Source organism: Copadichromis virginalis, linkage group LG15 (assembly GCF_057382275.1).
Source record: "Copadichromis virginalis isolate Kocher_CV1m ecotype Utaka linkage group LG15, C_Virginalis_male_GT1.1, whole genome shotgun sequence".
In the NCBI taxonomy this organism is placed as follows: domain Eukaryota; kingdom Metazoa; phylum Chordata; class Actinopteri; order Cichliformes; family Cichlidae; genus Copadichromis; species Copadichromis virginalis.
The window spans coordinates 13762176-13787165 of record NC_140632.1 but is presented as its reverse complement, the minus strand read 5'-3'; the positions used below and the strand labels follow the sequence as shown (position 1 = coordinate 13787165).

The window sequence follows — 24990 nt, the reverse complement described above, 5'->3', positions numbered from 1 at the left end:
GAAGTAGAAGAAATGGTTTAATATTACAGGGAAGACGCCCATTCGTAGACATATAACAGCCGGAAAACACGTGTTGCTACTCACTTTACTTCTATTCTTTTTAAGCTAATGGGGCCTCAATTAGTGTGATTAGCAACAGTTGTGTTTACTTGCTATTTCATGTCAAAATGGCTGCTGTGAAAGGGGTTAGGCTAACTATAGCAATTAGTATAAAGGAAAGAAACAGGGACAAACAACTAGAACCCGTCTCACTTGAATATAACCTACTAATAAATATTGATCCCACAAATTATGAGAATTGCTGATTTGCACATTAACTGACATTCAAAAGAAATAATCTGAGGTTCATGTTAAGCTAAGCTAACTAGCCACTTTTTGTCATCTTAAAAGCAAGACTTAAAAGAAAAACTTTATATTATTTCATGGATTTACTCCTTCCAAACATGTCGAACCAGAATTTTCCCTAATATTTCTGATTTTTTGGTGATATTAACTGAAGCATTTTGTAACTTCGGGATTAAACAGCGAGGTGAGTTGCATTTAGCTGTAAACTTGGAAAGCACACAAAAGCATGCCTCAATACGTTAAAGCCACACATCTCATGCAGAGGTCCAGTTACCCTCTGTCCCTCCTCTTTAACTTTCTTCAGAAGAACATATCATCATCATCATCATGATTATCGTCATCATCCAATGCCCAACTCCAGTCTTTGAGGTCAAACTCAAACAGTCTGAAACATCAAGTATGAGGGGTTCAAGGAGCCTTTAGTGGTCAAAGAGCCTTTAGTGATCTATGGAGTTTGGAAAGAAAAGTGTCCGGACTTCTTTAGTTTCTTGAAGACATTTCGCCTCTCATCCGAGAAGCTTCTTCAGTTTTAAGAGCAATTGGTGGTGAGGCCCAGATTTTTAAGCCCGATTGGAAGTGTCTATCAGGACCTTCCTTAGGGACACTCTCAAAAGGGAGAGTCCTATTGGGAGAGGCGAAACGCCTTCAAGAAACTTAAAGAAGTCCAAACGCTTTTCTTTCCAAGCTCCTTAGACTATGATGACCTAGATGGCTGTGTACCTTAACAGACAGCCTTTAGTGATGCGTTAATATGCTAGACAACACATGCCACTGTCAGAAGGGGGCACCAGTGGGATGGTTAGTGGTTCACCAGGTACTTTACGCTGCTTTCTATGAAGAGTGGGTTAATAGGCACGGCAGCGATGCAGGTGGAGAGGGTCACCAAGCTATGCTACTTACAGTCTCCCAGCATGAGAGACGTTAGAAATGGTGGGGTCAGAGGTGAAGAGATCGGGGGTCAGTGGAGGATGATACGGAGCATGGGGCCAGTGCTGAAGGACAAAAGCAAGTTAGGGTGTGGCTGAAAGTTGAAACTACTAACTGCATTAATGTTCTCATAAAACAAGACAGATACAGTTAATTAGTCCCACAAAAGGTTTGATGCCATTTTCTACTCAGTTAAGTCACTGCTGATGCTCGGTGAGGTGCTGTGTGCGAGCATTAATGCTGCATCATTAATGCAGATGGGAAGGTTCAGAAGTCAGTTTAAAGCAAAATATTGTACATCAGCCAGAGCTTTGGGTTTGTTTCAACTATGCAGAAGCTAGACAATGTAGTTAAGAAACAGCGTTTAAGACCTTTACCTGCATTTACCTGCATGAAAAAAATAAGGTATTTTTCATGCTAACAAAAGCTCAGAAAAGGTTCAGACAATTGAAAGTGAGAAGAGAATAAGGCCAAGAAAGCACAAATCAAAACACAAAAGATCTCCTGATGAGCACTAGATTAGTCAAGTAAAATAACAAGCAGCATCTGCTGCATATTTATTTCATTTAAATTACAAATGCTCTTATTATTTTTATTGCATAAATATTTGAACAAATTGCATTTTTATACTTCTGTTGTTAGTTTCTTAAAACATCAATGTTGGTGAAGTTTCTTAAACCATCAATGTTGGTGAAGTTTCTTAAACCATCAATGTTGGTGAAGTTTCTTAAACATGCTCAGTTTTATTATTATAATAATAAAAACTGAAAACATTTTTCCTAGATGACTGTGAAGGGGATACCCCCATACAGTATGTAAAATTAAAGCTTATAGTTAAGAATAAAGTAACATTTCCAAACTTGTTTTTGTGGGTTTCTCACCTTGGCTTCCCCGATGACGGTTGCTGCCGGGTGGATTGGATCTTTACAGCGCCTCGATGGGACATGCGAGGAGAGGACTTGGGCGAAGGTCGTGGGGATACTTGTGGAGAGGAATGGGGTATTTTTTCAGGGGAATTGCGTGCCACAGGGGGAGGACTCAGTGTCGGGTGTTTCGGGATGCGCTTAAGGAGGTGACTGACCCAGTGCTTCTGCTCCGTCTGAGAGCTGGTCAGGAGGAGTAGTTCTTTGGCCGTGGAGATGTCATAATTCACTGTTAATAAGATTTAAAAAAAAAGATTAAGAGAGAGATATTTCCTTTTTATGACCAAGATTAGATTTTGCAGCTTTTCATACATCCACTTTAGCTTTGATCTTTTTTAGACATGTAGACATGTGAGAATGAATATTGGATGCAGTAGATGGGACATTAAATGGGTTTAACCATTTAAGTTTTGTGTGATATCTGATTGCACTCTAGTGTCTTCTGCGTGTTGTGCACTCCACCCAGGCAGCCTGTGTGAGGTGGATTATATCCTGATGTGTGTGAGAACAAGAAAGAACAGCTTTGGACCCACCCACCTCCCCCACCCCAATATCAAGTCTATGATGTATACATAAATCTATTACATGATGGTGCCATTCTAATCTTGTGTTTTTGTGCGTTTTCTTTATTTTGAATCGTGACAGCAATTCATTTTAATATTTTGTGGCTGTTTGTTAACCAGGTGTTTGAACCCAGATGCATGTACTATGTACAGATTCTTGGGTAATTTTAGTGCAACCGTAAAAATCAAGTTTCCTGTTAAATCCTGAGTGAGCATGCTGACCTTTGCAGGGTATGATAACTTCTTTTTTATCCAGGTGGTCTTTATGGAACTTGGTGTGGCAGCGACGACACTCGAGCGCTGGTGGAGGCTTGAAGACGTTCCACAAAGGCCGGGTGCAGACCTCACAGTTGGATGGGAAATGGTAGAGGGTGACGATGAACTCGTGGCCCTTGTGGCTGATGTATGAGGCGCGATCACCAGAGTTTGTGGGTTCAGCTCCAGCATCCTGCTCACGCTTGCTCTCACCTTCATTGTCATATAGGATCTGGAGAGACAGAAGGCGGCAAATGCAGTTAAAACTTAAAGTTACAGAGGAAGTTTTGTCTTGAAGGTCCGTGAAAGCAAGAAAATAAAGAGAAGGAAACAGGGACGGCCTCAACTCATTACCTGGAAAATCCTTGGAATTTCTCTGACATCTGCACGGTACACATCAGTCTGAGTTACAGGCCGGACATGAAACAGCTTACTGAAAGAGTGAGAGAGATGCAGAAATTAAGTCTAATGCCCACCCAGTATGAGAAACCTACTTTATATAGAGTGATTCAAATTTATTAAAGAAAAGAAGACTTGAAATGCAACAACAGATCAGTTTTGGTTGTTTTTATTGTCTTGCATTATTATCAAATCCCATTGTTTACAACGGCTTTAGCTTATTCCCATGTTGCTGTTTGCCATTGCAAAGATTGATTATTCCCAGAGGATGAATCCAACACCCGGCAACATTCATCATTTTTAGTTTTACCTTAACTTCCAGACAAGGCATACAGTGGGGCAAAAAAGTATTTAGTCAGCCACCGATTGTGCAAGTTCCCCCACCTAAAATGATGACAGAGGTCAGTAATTTGCACCAGAGGTACACTTCAACTGTGAGAGACAGAATGTGAAAAAAAAAATCCATGAATTCACATGGTAGGATTTGTAAAGAATTTATTTGTAAATTAGGGTGGAAAATAAGTATTTGGTCACCTCAAACAAGGAAAATCTCTGGCTCTCACAGACCTGTAACGTCTTCTGTAAGAAGCTTTTCTGTCCCCCACTCGTTACCTGTATGAATGGCACCTGTTTGAACTCATCATCTGTATAAAAGACACCTGTCCACAGCCTCAAACAGTCAGACTCCAAACTCCGCCATGGCCAAGACCAAAGAGCTTTCGAAGGACACCAGGAAAAGTATTGTAGACCTGCACCAGACTGGGAAGAGTGAATCTACAATAGGCAAGCAGCTTGGTGTGAAAAAATCAACTGTGGGAGCAATCATCAGAAAATGGAAGACATACAAGGCCACTGATAATCTCCCTCGATCTGGGGCTCCACGCAAGATCTCATCCCGTGGGGTCAAAATGATCATGAGAACGGTGAGCAAAGATCCCAGAACCACACGGGGGGACCTGGTGAATGACCTGCAGAGAGCTGGGACCAAAGTAACAAAGGTCACCATCAGTAACACACTACAACGGCAGGGAATCAAATCCCGCAGTGCCAGACGTGTTCCGCTGCTGAAGCCAGTGCATGTCCAGGCCCGTCTGAAGTTTGCCAGAGAGCACATGGATGATACAGCAGAGGATTGGGAGAATGTCATGTGGTCAGATGAAACCAAAGTAGAACTTTTTGGTCTAAACTCAACTCGTTGTGTTTGGAGGAAGAAGAATACTGAGTTGCATCCCAAGAACACCATACCTACTGTGAAGCATGGGGGTGGAAACATCATGCTATGGAGCTGTTTTTCTGCCAAGGGGACAGGACGACTGATCCGTGTTAAGGACAGAATGAATGGGGCCATGTATCGTGAGATTCTGAGCCAGAACCTCCTTCCATCAGTGAGAACTTTGAAGATGAAACGAGGCTGGGTCTTCCAACATGACAATGATCCAAAACACACCGCCCGGGCAACAAAGGAGTGGCTCCGTAAGAAGCATTTGAAAGTCCTGGAGTGGCCTAGCCAGTCTCCAGACCTCAACCCCATAGAAAATCTGTGGCGGGAGTTGAAAGTCCGTGTTGCTCGGCGACAGCCCCAAAACATCACTGCTCTCGAGAAGATCTGCATGGAGGAATGGGCCAAAATACCAGCTACTGTGTGTGCAAACCTGGTAAAGACCTATAGTAAACGTTTGACCTCTGTTATTGCCAACAAAGGTTATGTTACAAAGTATTGAGTTGTATTTTTGTTATTGACCAAATACTTATTTTCCACCCTGATTTACGAATAAATTCTTTACAAATCCTACCATGTGGATTCATGGATTTTTTTTTTCACATTCTGTCTCTCACAGTTGAAGTGTACCTCTGGTGCAAATTACTGACCTCTGTCATCATTTTAGGTGGGGGAACTTGCACAATCGGTGGCTGACTAAATACTTTTTTGCCCCACTGTAAAGTAGGACAGTATTGAGAGATGTGTTGTAACTGTGGCATTTAACCCTCTGATAGCACAAACCTTTGAGTTTCAGTTGACTTCCACCTGCTCTGTGTAGTTTTGTGGTCTTTATTTGAGCTGATTTTTTCTATGGTCATTTCTATTATTTTCCACCAAAAATCTGCATAGCTTTGACTTTGCGGTGAGTCACCATGCTCTCTGTGGAGCATTTGATGGAAAAGATGGTGACTTAAAATGTAAAATGATTTTTTATTTTTTTAAATTTGGACAAACAAAAGAAAAAAAACATGTTCTGAGTCAAATTCAGTGTTATATTTTAGATGATCTCAGTTATTTGGGATTCAGATATTTATTTTAGTATGATATTGCAAAGCACTATTGGCTAACAATGATTGGTGCTGCTCTCCCAAAGTGTGAGATTTGACAAAGGTTACAGTTATGATGATCTAGAACTCTAGACCTGGCTTGAAAAAGGTTTTACAGCCTTAAAACATCTATAATAATCGCGGGTTATTTTTAGAACGTTAATCCCGCGATAAACGAGGGACCACTGTATTTACTAATGTGTTCCATGTTTAAAAGGTGCTTTTAATGACTCACTCAAGGTCCAGGGTCATGAAAGGGTTAGCTTGCTCTCGATCCCCCTCACTGTTATAGAACAGGATCTTCTTACTGCTCACGACCACATACTGTAAAGGAAATGGAAAACAATAAACAATATAAAAATATATGGGGAAATTATTATTATTTTTTTTAAATGCAAGAAATATTGGTGGATTCATTACTTTTTTGTCCCAACCAAATCGCTTGGTGTTCTTGGAAGGAAGTGAGATCCAGCCCTCCAGCCTGGAGTCTAATGAGTGGAGGAAAAACAGGAAGGTGTTAACATACAAAAACACAAAAACCTTTAATTGTGCGAGTCACTTAAAAGCAAATATTGACAGTCTCATGCTTTGGTGGCACTTTCTTTAAGAAGAAAGGAAATTCTTCCTCAGTAATACAAAAGGGCAAGGCACAGGATGTCCTATTCTCTGGTTTGAGACTATTACGCGAGAACTACAAGATTTCTAAGAAACTGCAATTCCAAAACATAACAAGTGCATAGTAGAGATATAAAAAGAACGAAAGTAACTTAATTATTAGTAGAAATCCACACACAACTTCACTCTCCAAATCTTTTGTAGTGGAATAAATTTCAGCAAAGACGTGCTGCATCAAGCTGTGTGTGTTTGCACAGCTACACACAGGGATTAGCTACAGGTTCGCGGTGTTAGGCAAGGGTTTGGAGTTATTTTATTCCAAACTCACTCAAATTAGAGAAGAAAATGAACCCCCCATCCATAATTTTATGGATAAATATTGTAAAAAGCTCTTTGAAAAAAATTTGCTTTGCTTTAGTTTCAATCCACATCCTGGCTTTGAACTGCCATGCAGGGTCACCTCTAGGTTCAGGTTCGGTTTCAGGCTCAGAGGACGGTTCATAGGTAAGGGCCAGGGGAGTTTGGCCCCGCTCCTGACGCCCATCATGCTCTTCTTCGTCCTCAGAGTCAGAGCCAAAGAGAGCGTGAGCCGAGCGAAGGTTTGGCCGAGTGTCGATGCAGACGGATTTGTGTGTGCGCTGGTAGGTGAAGGACATTGATTCTGAGGTGTGAGAGTGAGTAATGCGCACTGCACCGGACCATGAAGAGAGAAGTTAAGGTGAAATAAAAGGGATGAAAAGGAAGAGGCATAATGAGGAAAAAGAAAGGACTGGAAGAAAGGTATAAAGAAGTGCTTTCGGGCCCTGAATATAAATGTTAAAGAAAATCTTTGCGATGATGACAGCAGGATGAAGGGTCTACCTGGGTATCCTTCTAAATCCAAGTCGTTGCCACTGCTGATGCTGGTGGAGTCCAGAGAGTGAATGCTGAGGGATGTGATCTGGGATCGCAGCTGCTCAATGTCGCTCTCTTTACTGTCCAGCGTCATCTGAAGATCTAGACGCATCTGGTTCTCTTCTGCCATCAGCTAAATAAACAAACAGCTTGTTAGCTGAACTCACTTTCTCACTTCTAATGCAGAATATTGGGGAAATAATTAGAAACACAGAAACGATGGATATTTTCTTCCAAGAATATAAAGTGCATATTTTTTCAGTTTGATCTACATGGAGAAATGTTTTCCCCTATACAATTTCATAGCATCTTAAATGAAGTTAAAAAAAAACCCCAAAACATATCAAGCTGCAATTCCTTGAATGGCCACCTGAAGCTGACTTGAAAAGAGCCCATCTGCAGAATGAAAGTGCCCAACTTTCCAGCAGAAATAAAGATGATTAGAGATTAGTAGTTAAACTTCCACAGTTTTAAAATAAATACACTAATGGACACCAGTGCTACTCCTCAGCCTCCTAGTGGATGCACTTAAGATATCAATTTGAAAGTCCTACATCACCTCGTTCTTGACTTACTGTATTCACAAAGTTGGGTGTCCATGCCGCCGCCGACAATACCCATCAACACTGATTGACAGTACTGCTCACAAAGTCGCTAAATGGAGCTCTTGTCTGTGTTTGGGGCTGTCGGTAGCCTTGGAAGCATTTTAAATGCAATTAATCAGCCAAATATTTTGGTCTCCGTGTGTGTGGTTAACTGAACAAAAAAACAAAAACAAAACTGTCCAAGAAGTCTGTGATCCACCGAGTATTATTTGGGAATTTACCACTATGAATTGGCCATCCCTACCAACCCTCAAACACTTTTCATTCAAATATGGCCATTTCTGGCTTCAAAAAACCAAGATGCTGAGGGAAATAATAGAAAAATTGAGGCTTTTAAACAAAAGTAAACAAACCAATAGATAGTAATAAAGCTTCATCCATCTTCTATGCACTCTCAGCTCAGGTCCTGTAGAAAGCACTCCAAATCTCTAGCTGACACTAAATATTGAGAAATTCTAGAAAATCCCAAGTCTTTTCCCCCCCAGTATCTCTGTCTGTCCGTCTCCTTCTCTACAGTAAGAATTTTAATTGGTAATCAACATTCAGCCTCTCTCAGTATCTCACTGATTCTTTCTGGCAAATGTATCTGCTTATACGCCGTGCATTTATTTTCTGGGAGTGTGGGCGTACTGACCGCCTCCATTTCAGCCAGCTCGTTCTGGTATTTTACGATGGCGATGCTGAATTTCTCCTTCTCTGCTTTCAGCTCCAGCTGCAGTTTCCTGTTCTCCTTCTCCTTCTTGTGCACCTCGGTGTCAGTGCCTTGGTGGCCTCCCCGCACCTTCTCCCTCCTGTTCATCACCTCAGCCAGTTTGTTCACAGCCTGAGAGAAAAAAAAATTTATCATGTAATATATACTTTTACAGAGATCTATTTATGATAAATACAAGCCTGGTAAATTCAACAGGAAAGCCTGCAGCAATATGTTATATGTTTCAGTAACTTTTACCCAGAGTTCAACACAACCAAGAGTAGCATGCAAAAAATAAAGTGTAGCAGACTTTCCAGACCTGTGCAGGCACCCAGACACACACCTGAATTTTTAGCGTTCTTTCGTTGCACAGCTGCTTATCAAAGGACTCTTTGAAATAGTTCTCTTCATCTTTTGCTTTCTGGAGTTCTATAAAAATAGCAAATCAAAACTCATACATGTTTCTTAACACAATGTTTCAGAAATTTGGTTAACAATTTACAGGACAAATACTCTGTTTTCCGATAAACACAACAGTGGCTACTTTTCTGACAATTTTACATCTTTATCTGCGTAAATAATGCCAACTTTTAACACACATTCTATAACTTGGAGGAAATGACTTCTTGATAGAAATTTGTTTTATCGGTTGCTCATTACAGAAGAGTGACGCTCACTTTGTTGCATTTCTTTCAGCTGGTTGTTGAGTTCTTCCTTCTCACTGGCCAGGTTGGCTACATCCACCGTCAGCGTACGATTGGACTCTTCCAGCTGTGAAGGTGGATAGAGCAGAGGTGAGGCGATGTTATCAGTGGATACTCTGCATAACAGTCAGGTGACAAGAATACTTTAACTCATTTCAAAACAAAATGTACTTTGAGCTTTCCAGAATGAATAAAAGGGAACAAAGCCAAGCCAAACATTAGTGACTCTTATTGTTCTTAATAGTTTATGTGGTTGCAAAAATGATGGTCTTGAGGGTAAATTGCTACTGACATAACTAAATATTTCCCAGGGCATTAAAGATACCTTGCAGAGTTTCTAGCTACAACCAGTGGTATACAGAAGTGTCAAGATTTTCTGAGAAGGTGATAAGTTACAAAAAAATGTAGCAACAGCAGGCAGGGACTTCATCCAAACAGCTAACAAACATTTTTTGGCTCGAACAAACAAAACTTGAGCCGATCTTACCGAGCTGATGGTGGCCTCCTTATCGCTGAGCTCCTGCTGGTGCCTCATCATCATGTCGCTGATCTCTAGCTCCTTCATGATCTTTTCTTTCTCCAGATTGGAGAACTGGTCCTCAACGACAGAACGAGCCAACTTCTCAGCGTCTGCTTTGGTCAAGCTTTCTTCCAGCCGGGTTGTCAGTGACTTCCTGCAGAGGGAAAGAGAGCATGAATTACCATTATCTTATTAATTACCAGAGCTGTATAAATCCTAGAAAGACAGGAAGATCCCTGCTGTTATTACCTAAAAATCAACAGCCTGTAGTGCTACCATGCACTGATATTTCTGGGACTTTTTTGTCTCTGCTGAATTTGAAAGCATTATATGTCCACAATAATGTTTGGCTCGAGTGCATCTGGGACAGCTGCTAATCTGGTTCAGCTTCATTCAGTCTGTGAAAGGTCGTGTCCTTCTGTTTGGCTGAGATTAATTTGAACAAGGGAAATGACACTAATGTGAGAAGACTGCTATATTCTTCAAGTACAGATAAAATGAATTTTGTAGAGTTGAGATACACATATTTAACTGCCACTTTAAAAACTGCAAGTTTGAATGGTTCGTTTTTTGCTGCTTATGTCAATTTCCATACTAATCTGGTGATTAAGTGTTTACAGTGTTTTTATACTGAATGCAGAGTCGGCTTATCAAAGCACAACAGCCACAGTTACCTTTCTTCCTGGTATTCTGCCAGTTGCTGCTGCACCTCTTCGTACAGCTTATTCTTCTCATCACGCTCATCCGTCAGCTCACGGATCTGCGTCTTGTAAAGGGTCTTTGATAAAGAAATCATGTAGACCCAATCAGTTTTTAGATTACACTTACAGAGTAAACGTGTGAGGAGCTAGGGAAAGCCAATTCACTTAAATGTACAACTGAAGTGATTTGGCTGTCACTGCTGTTTGCAGATAGCATGCACAAAAAGGAAAAGAAAAGAAAGAGTTACTGTGAAACAGTGCTGTGCCTCCAGTTGGTCCTTCAGTTCCTTCAGCTGGCCATCAGCCTCCTGCTTTTCCCTGAAACAGGACCAGAAATCTGTCAGTCATTGCTGCAGGCCAACTGAACACCAGAGCCAAAGCAATGCCTTTAAATCAGAGGAAATGAATGAGACTTGCCAACAACATTAAAAAGTCACTAATACTCTTGCTATATTTGTATATGCATATTATGCTCATTAGATATCATGGGTGCAGTCCAATACTCATACTACCTACTTAGTTAGCCAGAAAAAGATTTAGTATGTTCGAGTACACTGTATTTTAAAAGTACCAAGTTGTGCAATTGCATGTGGTTGCATTCTGCATAAAGCGAGCCATCATGCTTTTCAGGGCATTTTGATGCACAATCCTCTGCAATGTAGACGTGTCAAAAGTAGTATGAAGACTGTATGTGCTATTAAATACTTCCTAAGGGCAGCTGCAGTATATACTGAAATTAAAATGAACAAGTATGCAGGATATGGACATGTGTCTGACCTCCGTAGTTCCTGGTTCTGTTTCTCCAGCATCTGCTTCATGTCTAACAGTTGGTTGAGTTCCTGTTTGAGCTGTTTCTCAGAAGACTGGAGCACAGACACCTGCTGGTTTTGCATCTTCAGTTCACTCTGGCTCATACTCCGCTTGTGCATCTCCTCCTCCAGACGTGAGGTCAGGTGCAACACCTGTAAAGACACAAGCAGGGATGCAAAGCAGTGGTTAATCCTACTAGTAGCTGGTTAGACACAGAGGGTATAGCTTCAGAACAAGTGAGCACCACTTTGTACAAAATGCTTGAAAATAAAATCAAATGCTCATTATAAGAGGCCGTTGGTCACCCACCTAGCTTTCCTCATTCATCACCACAGAATGTAGATATTAAGTCTGTGATAATGTTTTTTTTTGTTCAGTCAAAGCCATGACCAGGTGCAGAATATGATTTTACCCCCAAATGAATTTTTCTTCAGTGAGTAAAATCACAATGTGAAATTTCAACAGTCTAGAAAGTTTACGTCAAGCAGTGTGATGATTATTATATACATAGTACACATACTGTAACGATGATAATACCAACTGAATGCATTGCAAGGCACGATTTCTTTCCATGGCACACCTTCCTTGTTGTAGTCATGATCACTGCACACAATGGAACCAGATTTTCTCCTTCATTTGCTACTTTGTTGACTTTTATCTATTCTGTTCAGGTTTGCTTTGTTTTTCCACAGCAATGGATTAGTTTACCTAATCCATTGCTGAGTGGATTAGGTAAACACCCTAATTTACTTTAATTTTAACAAGTGTGCGAAAAAGTACTGTTGGATTTATGAAAAGTGGGAAAGAAAACTTCAGGTTTAGTAAAAGGTTTTGAGATGCTCGCTGTGACACAAGTTAGAAAAAAATGTTTAAATCCTGAAATATTAAATGATAATGATAATAATAAGAAGAAATAAATAAATAGCATCTGGGTTAGTGCCAGGAAATGACAGTGTAAGTGATGATATCCAGAAATGATGGAAGTCGTTTCCATTTAGTATTTTATTTTATTTTTTGAGGATTTTATGGCTTATGGACTTGGAAAACTGTAAATAATGACCCAAAAGTGGTGTGGTAGTAATAGAAACCAAACAATAATATTATTAATAACAATAAGGGTTACAATGATAAGTAGTAGTAGTAGCAGCAGTATTCATTTTAAAGACTTATGATTAAAACTCCTAGAACAGCCAGGCCATTTGTTTGTATGCATGATCAGAAATACATGTAAATTTGTTCATGCTACAAAAAAAACAAAAAAAACCTTCAGATCTAAAAATATTAAAACTGATTTGTGTATGAAAGATTTGTGAGCTCGATTCATGAACAGATTTGTGCGTACACGCCGTTAGTAAATGAGAGCTGTTGTGAGGTTGTTGTTTTAGAGATTGCTAAAATGGGTAACATTGAAACTCTTAATATTTGATGTAGGATCATTTCTTCAAAACAATGTCTAAAGTTACTACTTTGTCGTTCATGTTTCATTTGGGACAAACCTCTTCAGAAAGTTTCTCCTTCTGTGCCTGAAATTCATCCAGCTTGTTCTCCGCCTGCTTGTAATCACAGTCCAGCATGGAGTAGTCCTTTTTTAGCTGCAGCAGCTTTCCCTCCACCTGCACCTTCAAGCTGCGCTCCTCCTGCAGGGTGCACTCCATCTCTGAACCGAAGGAAATCGCAAGGAAAGACATCAGCAGGACAATCTACACTGCACTCGACACTGGAGTATTGCCAGATCATTGCTGTCTTTCAGTAAACTTGCTTGTGGCATGAATTAAATGGACTAGCATGAGAGGGACAATCAGCAACAAATCTAAACATCAGTCTGTTCCGAGTTTTCTGTCAACCTGCTGGGAATGAACTAGAATTATTTGTCAGTAATGTTTAACATCAATCGACCCTTCATTTGTTTCTTCAACAGCTTTTAAAAGCAGCAGAAGTCACCTTTTCCCTTTCATGACTGGCTTTTGCTTAAGGCAATCCCTTACTTTGGTTAGGTGAGTTAAATACGGTGTAAACCATCACTTTTACATTTGAGAGTACTCTCCAATCAACATTCCCTCTTCCTCCCTCCCACTTCCTCACCTTTTAAGGCCTCGGACTTTGCCTCCTCTATGGATTGGTCGGTCTTCTTTTTATCAGCAAGCTTGGCTTTGGTGGCCTTGTGCTCTACCTCCTCCTGCTCCAGACTCTGCTGCAGGGACTTCAGCTTGAACGTAAGGTCGATCTCTTGGTTGCTCTTTTTCTAAAGGGTCAAAAATGGATATTGGAGTCGTAGTGTCTTATTTAATGAACAAAAGGAGGAATACTTCTCCCTTCAATTTGGAAATTTGTAATGAGTAATCAAAAACAACCTTCTCAAGCTCACTGAGCTTCTCCTGTAGCTCCTTTTTTTCAGTCTGGACCTTGGAAAGAGATGACTTCACTTCTTTCACCTCTTCTTCCAGCCCTGAGATGCGTCCTGTAATGGAGCAATGGGAATTGTTTAAAAAAGAATGAATAACATTTATTACATGTATTCTTTTTATTTGTCAAGATGCTACCATAATGAGGCTCTATACGATGTGACAGTGTTGAGCCAAACGTGTCGTAAATTAAAAACTGTGCCTGAACTGTTCAGCTTCAGACATTACATAATATCCCAGCCCACATACATCTTTAAATATGCAGAAAACATTGCACTCAGTGTTTCTTTTCCCTGACTCCACCCACACAGAGATTCTGACATGGGGTGGGGGGGATCATCAGGCATCACAACAAACAGGTAACACTGTGGTCTACGTACATCCCCTCTGACCTCAGCCAGTGGCCTCTCTGCCAGGAGTGAGCATGCTTAAGTTTCCACAAAAGGTTCTGGCTTGGGTTTTCCTTTGGCTTTTACGGCCACTTGCTTCACTCTCAGGCTTTTGAGCAGATGTTTCCACCTATGATCAGACATTTCCCAGTGCCCGATCCAGAAAAGTGATTCACATCTAATGTTGAGCCTTCAACTCCAACTTGCATAACATCTTTTTTTCCTGCTGTTTACTGCAGCCACTTTTAGGGAGTATAAAGATCACACTGATTACCTGTGGTTAGGGTGAGTAAATCAGTATTTCACTGCAGAGGTATTCATTCGATGACCTTTAACTATCTGACAAAACAAATCAAAGCTTGATGATGAGGTAACTGCTGAAAAAAAGATTAACTATAGCTTAACATAATTTTACTTCTGAACATTGCTAATGAAGGCTGTAGTTTACCTACAACTGGCTACCAACAAGAGAGTCCAAACAGAACTCACATAACCTTTAAATCTGTTTACGACTATGTTAATACCTCTTGCTGTCAGAGTGTAATAGAGAGCCACGTCTCACCCTGTAGGTCATTAATAGTTTCTGTCCCCATGTTGCGGCCTCTCCTCTCCTCCTCCAGTTCGGCCTGCAGCCCCCTCAGCTGCTTCTCCAGCTCCATCTTGCTGTTTTCAAGCTGGCTGCACTTTTCCTGCATCTCCCCGAGGTTAACCTCCAGGCTCTGGGCTTGTTTCTGCACCTCCGCCTGACTCTTCTTTAACCGCGCTACAGCCTCTTGCTCAGCCTGAAGCACAGCATTGACGTCCTCAAGCTACGGATATTAAGGGAAGGAAAATAAATAACGAGAAGATGAAATTGTTTTTATGCTGAAGGCATTCAGAATTAGGGATTACCAATTTGGTATGTTTTTATTAACATGAATAAAAACACATATTAAACACAGAAAAAAAAAAGTGCAGTGATACGGAAAATTGAAAATAAGAGAAAGACAACACCATGTTAGGTGACTTTAAAAAGCTTCCCTCACTTGCTTTTGCAGCTGGATGTTCTTCTCATTTGAGATGTGTGAATTCTGGTTCTTCTTCCTCAGATCCTCTAGCTGGTCCCTCAGGTTGTTCACTGATGAGTAAAAACAAAGTCATTTTTAGTTAGTGTAGTATAAAAAATTTCATCCATCCATACGATATTATAATACTGTCAATCCACAACTATGAATATTTCTGAGCCTGACATATAAATACACAATTTGACTTGCCTGAGTCGAATATAAAATCAAATGACAACCAAAATTATGGAAAGATATTTCACAAGTTATACATCTGATGTTTAGATTTGGTGCTGTGCAATAATCTTGAGCAACTCCTTAGATTTTAGTAGGAAAATGGGTGCAACATGTACAGTTTGTACACTTCTAACAAGCTTGAAAGTCAGTGCTCGGCGTGACGACTTTTATTCTTCAAAGCAGCCTGAACTCCCTTAGACAAACTTTCTTATAGTTTAAGTAGTCTTCAGGAATATTTCTCAAGACTTATGAAGGATGTTAGAAATTCTTCTGTGGATGTTGGCTGCCTTTCGTTGCTGTGATGCATCACGTTTTTGGTTAAAAGCTCTTTGCTTTGCACTTTGTTTGTGCAGAAATATTATTTTATTCATTTTATATTTGGAATTTTTCATAGATTTAACTAAAGAAACGAAAAACATATGCGTTTTGGATTTTGTGGCTGCTCGTAACAAAGTGGCAACTTAAGATTGTGAATCATCAGGCTTAAAGAACCAGTGTTACGTAGCTTAAACGAAAAAACAAAGCAAAATGAACAAATGGTCGGGTACAAGGACTGGACTGAAGACGAGCAAAAAAAAAGAACAAAAAAAGAAGAAGAAACGACAAAAAAAAAAACAAACTTCAAAACTTCTGTAGTACTGCTCAAAATCACTTTAAATAAAATAAGAAGTCCTCCTTTGAAGCTCCTTTTAAGCAAAATGTAAAGAAATGAAGGACAGCTGAAGACTTTTGCACAGCACTCTACATTTGTTCATAGGTGCTCACACTCGTTCTCCAGGCTGCGTTTCCTGTCAGTTTCGATCTCCACCTTGCGCAGATTCTCAGCACTCTGGTGCTGCAGCAGAGCTCTCTCTCTCTCCAGCTGCCTCAGTGAGGCCTCGACTTTCTGCCTGCTGTTCATCTGATGAGAGAGGAATTCGCACACAGTACGAGTGGAAACAAACTCTGACCTTCTTTATCCCATCAGGTACATGGTTGAAATGCACCCGCTCTTACCTCCTTGTCTAATTCTTTGGCGAGTTTGTCTAAACGGTTGGTAGCATTTCTGGGTGGTGGAAAAAAAGATTAAAATTTTTCACAATTAGTTAAAAATTGTCTTTTCAAAAATGTATTTATACATTGAAATTCTTCTTGCTTTTTTTTTTTTTTTCTCTGCCGCTTTTGGATTTCCTTTAACGTCTCCTAATATTGGGATTTCTAAAAGCAGCTTTGAGGATGGGATGTCACTTCCTGTTTTACAAAACACTTCTATATATCTGGAAGGAAGTGACACACCATATAAAAAAACTCTTCAGGGAAACCAGTTATCCTTTGGTGATGTCTAATTTAAAAACCTTTTAACCAAGACATTTAATAAGCTGACTGAACGCTGATTAACATATAGCTAATTTTTGCTATATAACTTTGCACTGTCCACTTTTTGCTGTAACAAAACAAACTGCCAACGTGTGGGACTAATAAAGGTTATCTTATCTTATCAAACAGGATCATATGTTTTATCTTACCTGCACTTTTGCTCCAGCTCATCTTTGGCCTGCATCTCATTGTCGAGCTTCTCTTCCAGTTGGGAAACCTTTTTCTGCAGCTGCTCAAATTGACAGATGAGTAAATACAAAAATAGCATTATTTGATTTTCATTTTCACCTCTCCCCCCCAAACAAACAAAACAGAAAACTACCTCTTTCTTATTGTCTGAACAATTCTCCTTGTCCTCTGAGATTTCCTCACAGTCCTCTGAATCTTTTGCAGAACTGCTTTTACTTCCCTTTAGCAGCCTGAGAACGAGAGATGGACGGTCAATAACCATGAATGCTTGTAACTGAGTCAACGTCAGGTGGATTTCCAACTCTGACAGCATCACACACCATCATCAGGTCCACATTTCTACAAGCACGAGATACATTTTGTCCCAACCAGATCCATTAAAAGACATTTTTTGTCCAGTGTTACGTGACATTAGAGAGCTTAGAAAGCACTTACAGTGATACCTATAAGCCTAATCCTGAAACCATACACAGTGGAAAAAGCAATAAAGTGTTGAGATCTTTTTGGTGTCTTGGCAGAAATCTTCCAACCCACGCACTTTTTGCCAACTGTTAACCATCTCGGTGGGCTTGTAGTGGTGGGAATTATTGAGTGACTCGGCCACAGGGGCTGAATAACAACTTAACTATGTAAAGCCTTTTTATGACACCAGTTTTTGCAGAGTGAATTTTTAAAATAAAAATACCTGTGCTTAACAACACAGACAAATTAAGGGTGATTTTAGAAAAGGTACACACTAATACGCAATTAGACTGAAGGTACGAGTACGCACTCACATACAACGCATTCACCTTTTACATGAGAAAAAAAAAAATCAAGATCGGAAGGAGACACATGCTAGAGTACTCTTAGTGTCGGCCGTGAGGTTGGATAACTGGTTTTGTCAGAAAGGGCATCCAGCATAAAATCTTTGCTAAATTAAACAAGCAGATTCATCCGCTGTTGTAACCTTTCTGGAAATATGTAAGAATTATAATTAGCCTGATCATTTTATACTGCTTACAAATAGCTTTCAATTAAGTCTACAGCATTACTGCTCAAACCTTTTCAGCTCCCCTCGGTTAAATGTAACCAGAGATGGGCAGTAATGTGCTATCCAATTCCTTTTTTCAAGTAAAGATTAAAGTAAGGGATTGTTATTGCAAAAAAGTAATTCGATTACTGCTACTTTCCCGTAAGCACGCTGCGTTACTGCGTTACTAAACCGTGATTTTGTTTGTGAGAGTGTCTCATGACGTATGAACGTGCGACGTCTGTGGCAGCAACAGACGTGTGTAGATAAACAATGGATAATATGGAGTGCGGGAGAGAGTACGAAAGCTTGGAAGTACTGACATTACTTTGAGTTTTAATCTGTACAAAGTGACAAAAACATTAGAGTACGCTGTACACTCTGCGTGGGAAGAAAACTTTTTTCCACAGAGAAAAATTAAACTTTAAATCTGAGCAGGCACCTAGCAAGCCGCCACGGGAATGTGAAATTCACAGGGAAACCCCCGGATCCCCCCACTGACATGACCGCTGCGACACCGGACAAACCTCCACCGGCCCCACTCCTGCTAAACAGGTGACAATAGATTAAATCTTTGACTTTATTTGTCTTTTGCCGTGTTTTACTATTTGAAAGAGCGAGTGTGAACACATATGCAGGAATATGTAGAAAATAGGTTTAAATGTTCAACAAATTTCTTCAGATTTAATTTTTTCTTGATGCAATGTGCATAAAGTTAAAAGATTTAAACTAATAAAACAATTTTTAATAAGGGACTTTTTCATTTGATTCAATTTATATGATGGATTATGCAGAAAAAATAAAATTGGGCTGAAAGGTCTGCTTTATAATGTTTTCAGGTTGTGTATCATGCTAAGTAATAAAGTAACTAATTACTTTTAAAAACACGTAATCAGTAAAGTAATAGGATTACTTTCTTGGAAAAGTAATCAGTAATTAATAACTACTATTTTCAAGTAACTTGACCAACACTGATTGTAACACATGAGCCATTTAATTGAGCTGTTTTACTGCAGAAGCAGCTCCTGTGGTATTTGGGAATAGCTGCACTGTTGTGTAGCCAGATGGAAGCGACGTTGGTCAAGAAAATGACTGGTGATAAGGGGCACCGGCTGGTTAACCACAGAACAAATTTCAAGGCTCAGTCTCCCACGCACATGACTGGCTCAGCTGTTGTTAACGCTACGAAAAATGATCACTAATGATGTTGCAAAGAGAGAGAATGATATCTTATTCTGGTGGAGAACGCGTTCAGCATACCTGCTGTCTGGGTTTATTTTGAAAATGTGCATGTGAGCATAGATGACTCATGTACAGAAGACCAAATGTACCTACGGGTACAGAAAAGGTAACCTGAAGCTCATCTAACTGACTAGGTCCAGAAGCGTGGATGAGCAGCTGTGATAAAGACAGGTTTGTTTCTTTATCTTTTGAAGTTGAGTTATTTTGTGAAGTTTCTATTTTGTTTTTGATTCTTTGCTTATTGAGACTTGACTTTGTGTGATTATGGCAGATCTTTAAAGGGTATAAATTAATCTATTGAAACGGATTGTGAGCACAGCGTTTCATGTATGACGATTAGAAAACTGTGGGCGTTTTTGATCTTCACAACCAACTTGCCTTAGCCATTTATAAAGTGAATTTTATCCAGATAATATGTCTTGGACAATAAACGCTTCCATTTTTAACACAATAGCTTTGTTTGGGTGATTGCTGCCTTAACGGCGGTTGAACCTGCAAGTGTTGTTTCATTCTATTTTTTGCTGAACAAAAACAGGGTTTACAAAGCAGGATTCATCACAGGCGACAAGGGCAGTTAAAGAGGCTGTCAGAACAAGGCAGCAGTGTGGAGTTTTAACAGGCCTGCAGTGTCTGACTGGTGAGGCATGGGCGTGAAGCTGTCTTTTTCTCTCATATTTTAAGCACAGTGTTGTTCTAAAAGCCCGTTGCAAAATATCTACACACGTTGAGCTTTGTAGCACAAAAATCTCAATTTATAAAAAAGAAAAGAAAGGAAAACTAAAAGGAACGCAAACATGAACATATCAAATACTTAAGAACAAAAGCAGAGTTAAAGTAAAATAAAAATATGAGATTCAAACACTTACTGATCCTCCTTGAAGTAGGTGAAACCAATAAATGGTAGCTGGTTGCCAACAAAGGCTTTGGGTGGAGGAAAGGTCTCAACATCTCCTTTCTCAACCTCTATGTCATCGAAGTTACTGGTGTCTATGTCACCTTTCAGCTCTGGCACAACTGGGGCCACAGCTGGAAGACAGGAAGAGAGGGAAAGAGTCATGAAGCGAAAAAGGGGAACGAAGGAGGTGCAAACCAGGAGGGTTAAAGCAAAGAGAAAACTGCTGTTTTACATAAAATCAGACTGAAAACAATCCTGTGCTTGGGGATTTAAAATTAAAATACATCAAAGACATTTGAGTACAATTTTTTTTTTCAGCAATTTGAATAAATGCATGTCCATTTTGGCTTTGGTTACTTTAGGAGTCTGCAGGTTGGCGTGAGCCTGACACCACTCCTTTTCCCGTACAGTGCTTGCTTTGTGCCCCATACACAGCACCTTTCACAAGCCATGCCAAGAGAGAAGGTTCCCTTTGCGCTCTCTTTTCACAAGACTGACTCTAAAAGTCTGCAGACAAAAATGTGTTAAAGGGCCAATCAGATAAAACTAAGCAAGCCCTCGAGCCTAAAAATAGATCCTAATTAGAAAAAAAAAAAAAAAGCAGCGATTTTGGATGAAGTTCTTCAGACCAGCGCAGTTCTGGCTCTGAGTAAAGAGCTTATTACTGCGGGTCAAGACAGCCCCCAGTGTGACAAATGTGACTCAAAGATGGTGCAGAAAACACAGAGAGAAATCAAGCGCAGGGATGAAACAAATGAGGGGGAAATAAAAAGAAGAGATAGAAAAAAAAAAAGCCAAAATGTGGTGAGACAGAAAGAGACTCAGGGCGCTCAATGGAGGCCCTTGTGGCATAACTTCCCAGAATGCTCTCTGATAGCGGGTGACTAATGACAGGCAGCCACGGCCACAGAGAGAGTGAGAGAGCGGGAGCAACCCTCCAAACTGGGACGCCCCTCTCATTAGACCGGTCCACACAGGCCGCACAGCCTGCCCCACCCGCCGCTAAGGGGGGTGCTGCCTCCAGTCGCATCCATCCATCCATTCATTCATTCATCCTGCCAAGCATCCATCCAACGACCCGTGGTGCTGGTTTCGTTGCCTTCAACCCTGTGCTTAATAAACATGAAGACAACTCAAATGATAAAGCGCCGAAATCAGGGCCCAGACGCTGCGGGAAGTAATATCACCCTTAGACACAAAGGGCCGAGAGGGATGTGCAGCTCAGCGGGACTTCACAATGGAAGCAAGGTCGTGTTTGGAGTGGTTGCATGAGCGTGCACATGCAAACATGAAGAGAGGCGAGCAGCAGAGCAATGGTTTCGTGTTCCAGATTGCCAGGCTGTGATCAGAAGTTCTGCCTTAATCGGAGCCAGGTGAGGCTGAGACAGGGCGAGGCAACGAAAAAGACTCTGAATGTACTTACGTACAGACACAGAGGTCCAGCTCATACTTCTAATATATCCCTTTCTTATTTTTTTCTCCTTCTTGTTTCTTTTGTCCTTCCTGATACAAACAGTCTAAACCTAAATTTAAAAAAAAGAAAAGAAAAAATATACTAAAGTACAAACATTGGTACTGATTTAACAATTATAGTATTAAATAGCTAAGATTTTTTCTCTTTATTCTTTTCCTAATACACCTGTGAGTAAATAATTCTGTTATATTATCTATCTATCTATCCATCCATCTATCCATCTATCTATCTATCACCTTAAGCTACAACATAGTGTTCCTTTTATCCAGTCACATGTGGTGCAGGACTTCAATATGTTCAGTACACTCACCAATTTATGATTTTAGACTGGTACCCATACGTAGCTGATTATTCTGCATAATTTTCTCTCCTGCTCTGCAAAGCACCCTGTCATATACTGTCAGATATGAATGGCGAGCATATGGAGAGCATGTGTACCATACAAGTAGGCTTAATGACTCAGGAGCTGGAAATAAAATTCGAACTCAGACTGAAGCAAAACAGAACTGCAGAGGAATGGGCTGGAGATGATAAGAGAAGCAAAACAATGGGAACGGCAACAAACCGTGAAAAAGAAAAACATTTGCACATTACCAGAAATGGAAATGTATGATGCTCCTGCATTGTGGCATAATATAGAGAGAAGTTTTAAAGACAAGTATATGGATACACTTACTGTCACGGATGTTGTCAAAGGTCCACTGGTTGTTCTTAAAGAAGGGGTGACATTTTATCTCGTCCACTCCGGTGCGGCCCAGACGAACCTTCCTGCACACAGCGACAGGAACAAGCAGTCAAACGGTGAGCAGGTTTGCCTAAGTGTGACACAGTGCAACGCAGTACAGCACACCCCTTTCCTCCTCTCCACCCACCATCACAAACATGTCATCCCAAACACATGGAACTTAGCGGCGTGACCACTCTGCACTGACCACACTGACCAGCATGGAGAGCCACCAGACCGCTGTTGGACAATGGATACGCCTGAAAACCTCTTCAGTCCAAGTTCCAAGCAGTAAAGACAGGACGACTGGATACCAGGCAGGAACATCAACAATTCTGACTCAAGAACTCCTAGATCTTCCCTCCTTCTCTTCTCTCTCTCTCACTGAATCTATACACACACTCATTTTCCCTCTTGCCTCATCCCCTCGCCTCCCTCCTCCACCTCTGGGTACAGGGTTGGAGGGGTGGGGCAGTTTGGGCTTGCCACGTGTGGGACATTCCAGATCCAGCCAAGGGGAAGAGAGGGCAGAGGTGGGGAGGAAAAAAAAAAAAAGGAAAAAAAAAAAAAAAAAGGAGCGACTTTAAAACCTCTGCATGAAAAAGTGACATGCAGCCAAATCAGGGTTACAAGCCATGTCTCGATGCCCAGAAAACTGCAAAGGAGAAAGTTACAGACGAAAAGGGAGAACCAAGAAATGGAAAGTGAGACAGAGAAAAGGTGGAGGAAGACATTTACGAATGAAGCGATGAAAAACACATGGTGAGAAAAGAGAGATGAAAAATTCCAAAACGAGCAGGGTGGTTGTGCTTACTCATGTGATTCAGCATAATGAGGAGACAGTGATGGAGCATGTAGGTTAAGTGGTGAATGCAGTCAGTAGTCAGTGTTCAAGATGTGTGTGTGTCAGTCGTACACACATGCGAGATTCTGTCTGTGGTGAGAGAGCAGTGAGTGAGAAGGTAAATAAACTGAGTGAGGAAAAATGAAAGGCTGCTCTGTACTGAAGCAGAAAGGGCTTGTGTTCGAGCCCTGTCGTGGGCAGAGTTACTAATGTAAACAGGAAGTGGTTTCTTCAAGGGGAGGGGACACTATTCGGAAACATTCATCCAACTTTTACCTTTACAACTAATTTGTAAGGTATCTTAATCAGTCTTCAAGCAACTTAAAGAAGTCCAGACGCTTTTCTTTCCAAGCTCCTTAGACATGCCTCTCAGTTACTTTGTGAGTCATGGGCAGACATCCCTGTGGTTAACAATATATGTCCGGCAGGAAATCTAAAGTGCAGGATCAATCCAAGGAAACAAAGAACAATACCACGATGATGTGTATTTGCAGGCAAATATACGTCTATGTTTTTTATCACTTAGTGCTTTCCTTTGTCTTCCGCTCACCCCACAGGCAGCCACGGCAAACAGCTGCTTCTCCCTGAACTTGGTTCTGTGAGGATTCTTTCTGACAAATTGTGTTCTTCCTTCCTACTGTCGTCGAGTGCTTCCTCATAGGGGATTGCCCGATTGTTGGGGTTATTTCTCTAAACACTGTGTGCTAATCAGACTTCTTGGTGGTCGTTGCATTACATTCAGAATCGCCTGTGCTTTTGCTAGTGTTGCTGACATATGGTTCACCTCATTGCTTAAAGGCTTTTTATTACAGTGTTGTATTTATCTCTAATGTAAATTCATAAACCTTGTTAACAAGGTTATATGTACTATGCACTATTTGATCAGTTCTATGCTTTACTAACATTTCAGCCTGCTAATTAATGACAGGATTTATTTTTTTTAAAGGACAGATATCCAAAAAAGCCCCAAATTATCGAGTATTATTTGTATATAAAAGCTTGAAATAGTCCTTAATATAGTCTTTTCCCTTTTTACTAACAAATTCTTGTTACATTACAAAAACAAGGGCTTACAGTATAATCTATGGTTTCATATACAAACCTGTCAGTAAGGAAGGCACAGATGAGATCTTTGGCATTTTGAGACATCTCTACATCATCTGGGAATACAAGCGAGTTCTGGTGGTTCATAATCTTTCCGTACGTTCCGATAAGGGACTCGGCATAGAAAGGAGTTTCACCTAGAAGAAGAATGAGAGGTCAAATTCTCAAAACACAGATCCGAGAGCTTGAGCAAAAACTTACATTTTTATAATTACTAACATAAAGGAAGTTACATAATATCCAAACAGCAAGAAAACATAACGTAATGTTGAGTTGACCTCTCATTATCTGGTAACAGTCAGAACAGCCTGGGCTGAATTATACATGTAATGGGAATTAAATCATGTTTGCTTTCTTAATAAAAGCTTAACTGAATGAACAGTACATAACTTACCAACTAGCAATTCAAAGAGAAATACTCCTACAGACCACCAGTCACACTCCCGGCCATAGTAGTCATCACCCCCCTGAGACTGGAGAACCTCGGGGGAGATGTAGTCTGGTGTGCCTACAGCTGTGTCACATTTCACCATACCTGTCTGCAGAAAGATGAATTTACAACATAACACACAGGAAAGCAATAATAAAAGATTGGAAAGGACTTTGGACAGAAAGCAGAAAAAAAGTTTTAAAAAAAAAAGCAAAAGCAAAATCATAGTGTGGATCAATGAGCTTGTGAAACTAGCTTAAAATTGTTTTACTATATTTTCTTTCAAAATCTTTAGATGTTGGGACAACAACTATGCAAAAAATTCTTTAAAAAATCTTTACCATGTGGACCACAAACGAAATGTGTTTTAAGACCATTTCAAGTTTCTTT

General features: G+C 40.4%; 1 protein-coding gene across 7 annotated transcripts in view; it reads right to left on the bottom strand.

Moving 5' to 3' along the window:
- Nucleotides 1–24990, bottom strand: part of LOC146692089 (rho-associated protein kinase 2-like) — a 41050-nt gene that overhangs the window by 7270 nt on the left and 8790 nt on the right. For 3 of the 7 annotated variants that reach the window (XM_085432034.1, XM_085432033.1, XM_085432037.1), the window contains exons 6-32: nt 24565–24709; nt 24169–24307; nt 22175–22266; nt 19996–20155; nt 17009–17105; nt 16836–16915; nt 16327–16375; nt 16096–16231; nt 15076–15167; nt 14613–14859; nt 13611–13717; nt 13342–13501; nt 12756–12916; nt 11227–11411; nt 10698–10767; nt 10423–10526; nt 9716–9902; nt 9202–9295; nt 8868–8953; nt 8468–8656; nt 7196–7361; nt 6795–7022; nt 6140–6207; nt 5955–6043; nt 3368–3446; nt 2981–3245; nt 2154–2424 (exon numbers count right to left, since the gene is read on the bottom strand). In XM_085432034.1, the coding sequence (XP_085288160.1) occupies nt 2154–2424; nt 2981–3245; nt 3368–3446; nt 5955–6043; nt 6140–6207; nt 6795–7022; nt 7196–7361; nt 8468–8656; nt 8868–8953; nt 9202–9295; nt 9716–9902; nt 10423–10526; nt 10698–10767; nt 11227–11411; nt 12756–12916; nt 13342–13501; nt 13611–13717; nt 14613–14859; nt 15076–15167; nt 16096–16231; nt 16327–16375; nt 16836–16915; nt 17009–17105; nt 19996–20155; nt 22175–22266; nt 24169–24307; nt 24565–24709 (3746 nt within the window). Of the gene's footprint in view, nt 1–619; nt 731–1245; nt 1338–2149; nt 2425–2980; nt 3246–3367; nt 3447–5954; nt 6044–6139; nt 6208–6794; nt 7023–7195; nt 7362–8467; nt 8657–8867; nt 8954–9201; nt 9296–9715; nt 9903–10422; nt 10527–10697; nt 10768–11226; nt 11412–12755; nt 12917–13341; nt 13502–13610; nt 13718–14612; nt 14860–15075; nt 15168–16095; nt 16232–16326; nt 16376–16835; nt 16916–17008; nt 17106–19995; nt 20156–22174; nt 22267–24168; nt 24308–24564; nt 24710–24990 lie in introns of those variants that run through there. The other 4 variants (XR_014915130.1, XM_085432036.1, XM_085432035.1 and 1 more) reach the window with 4 other exon arrangements.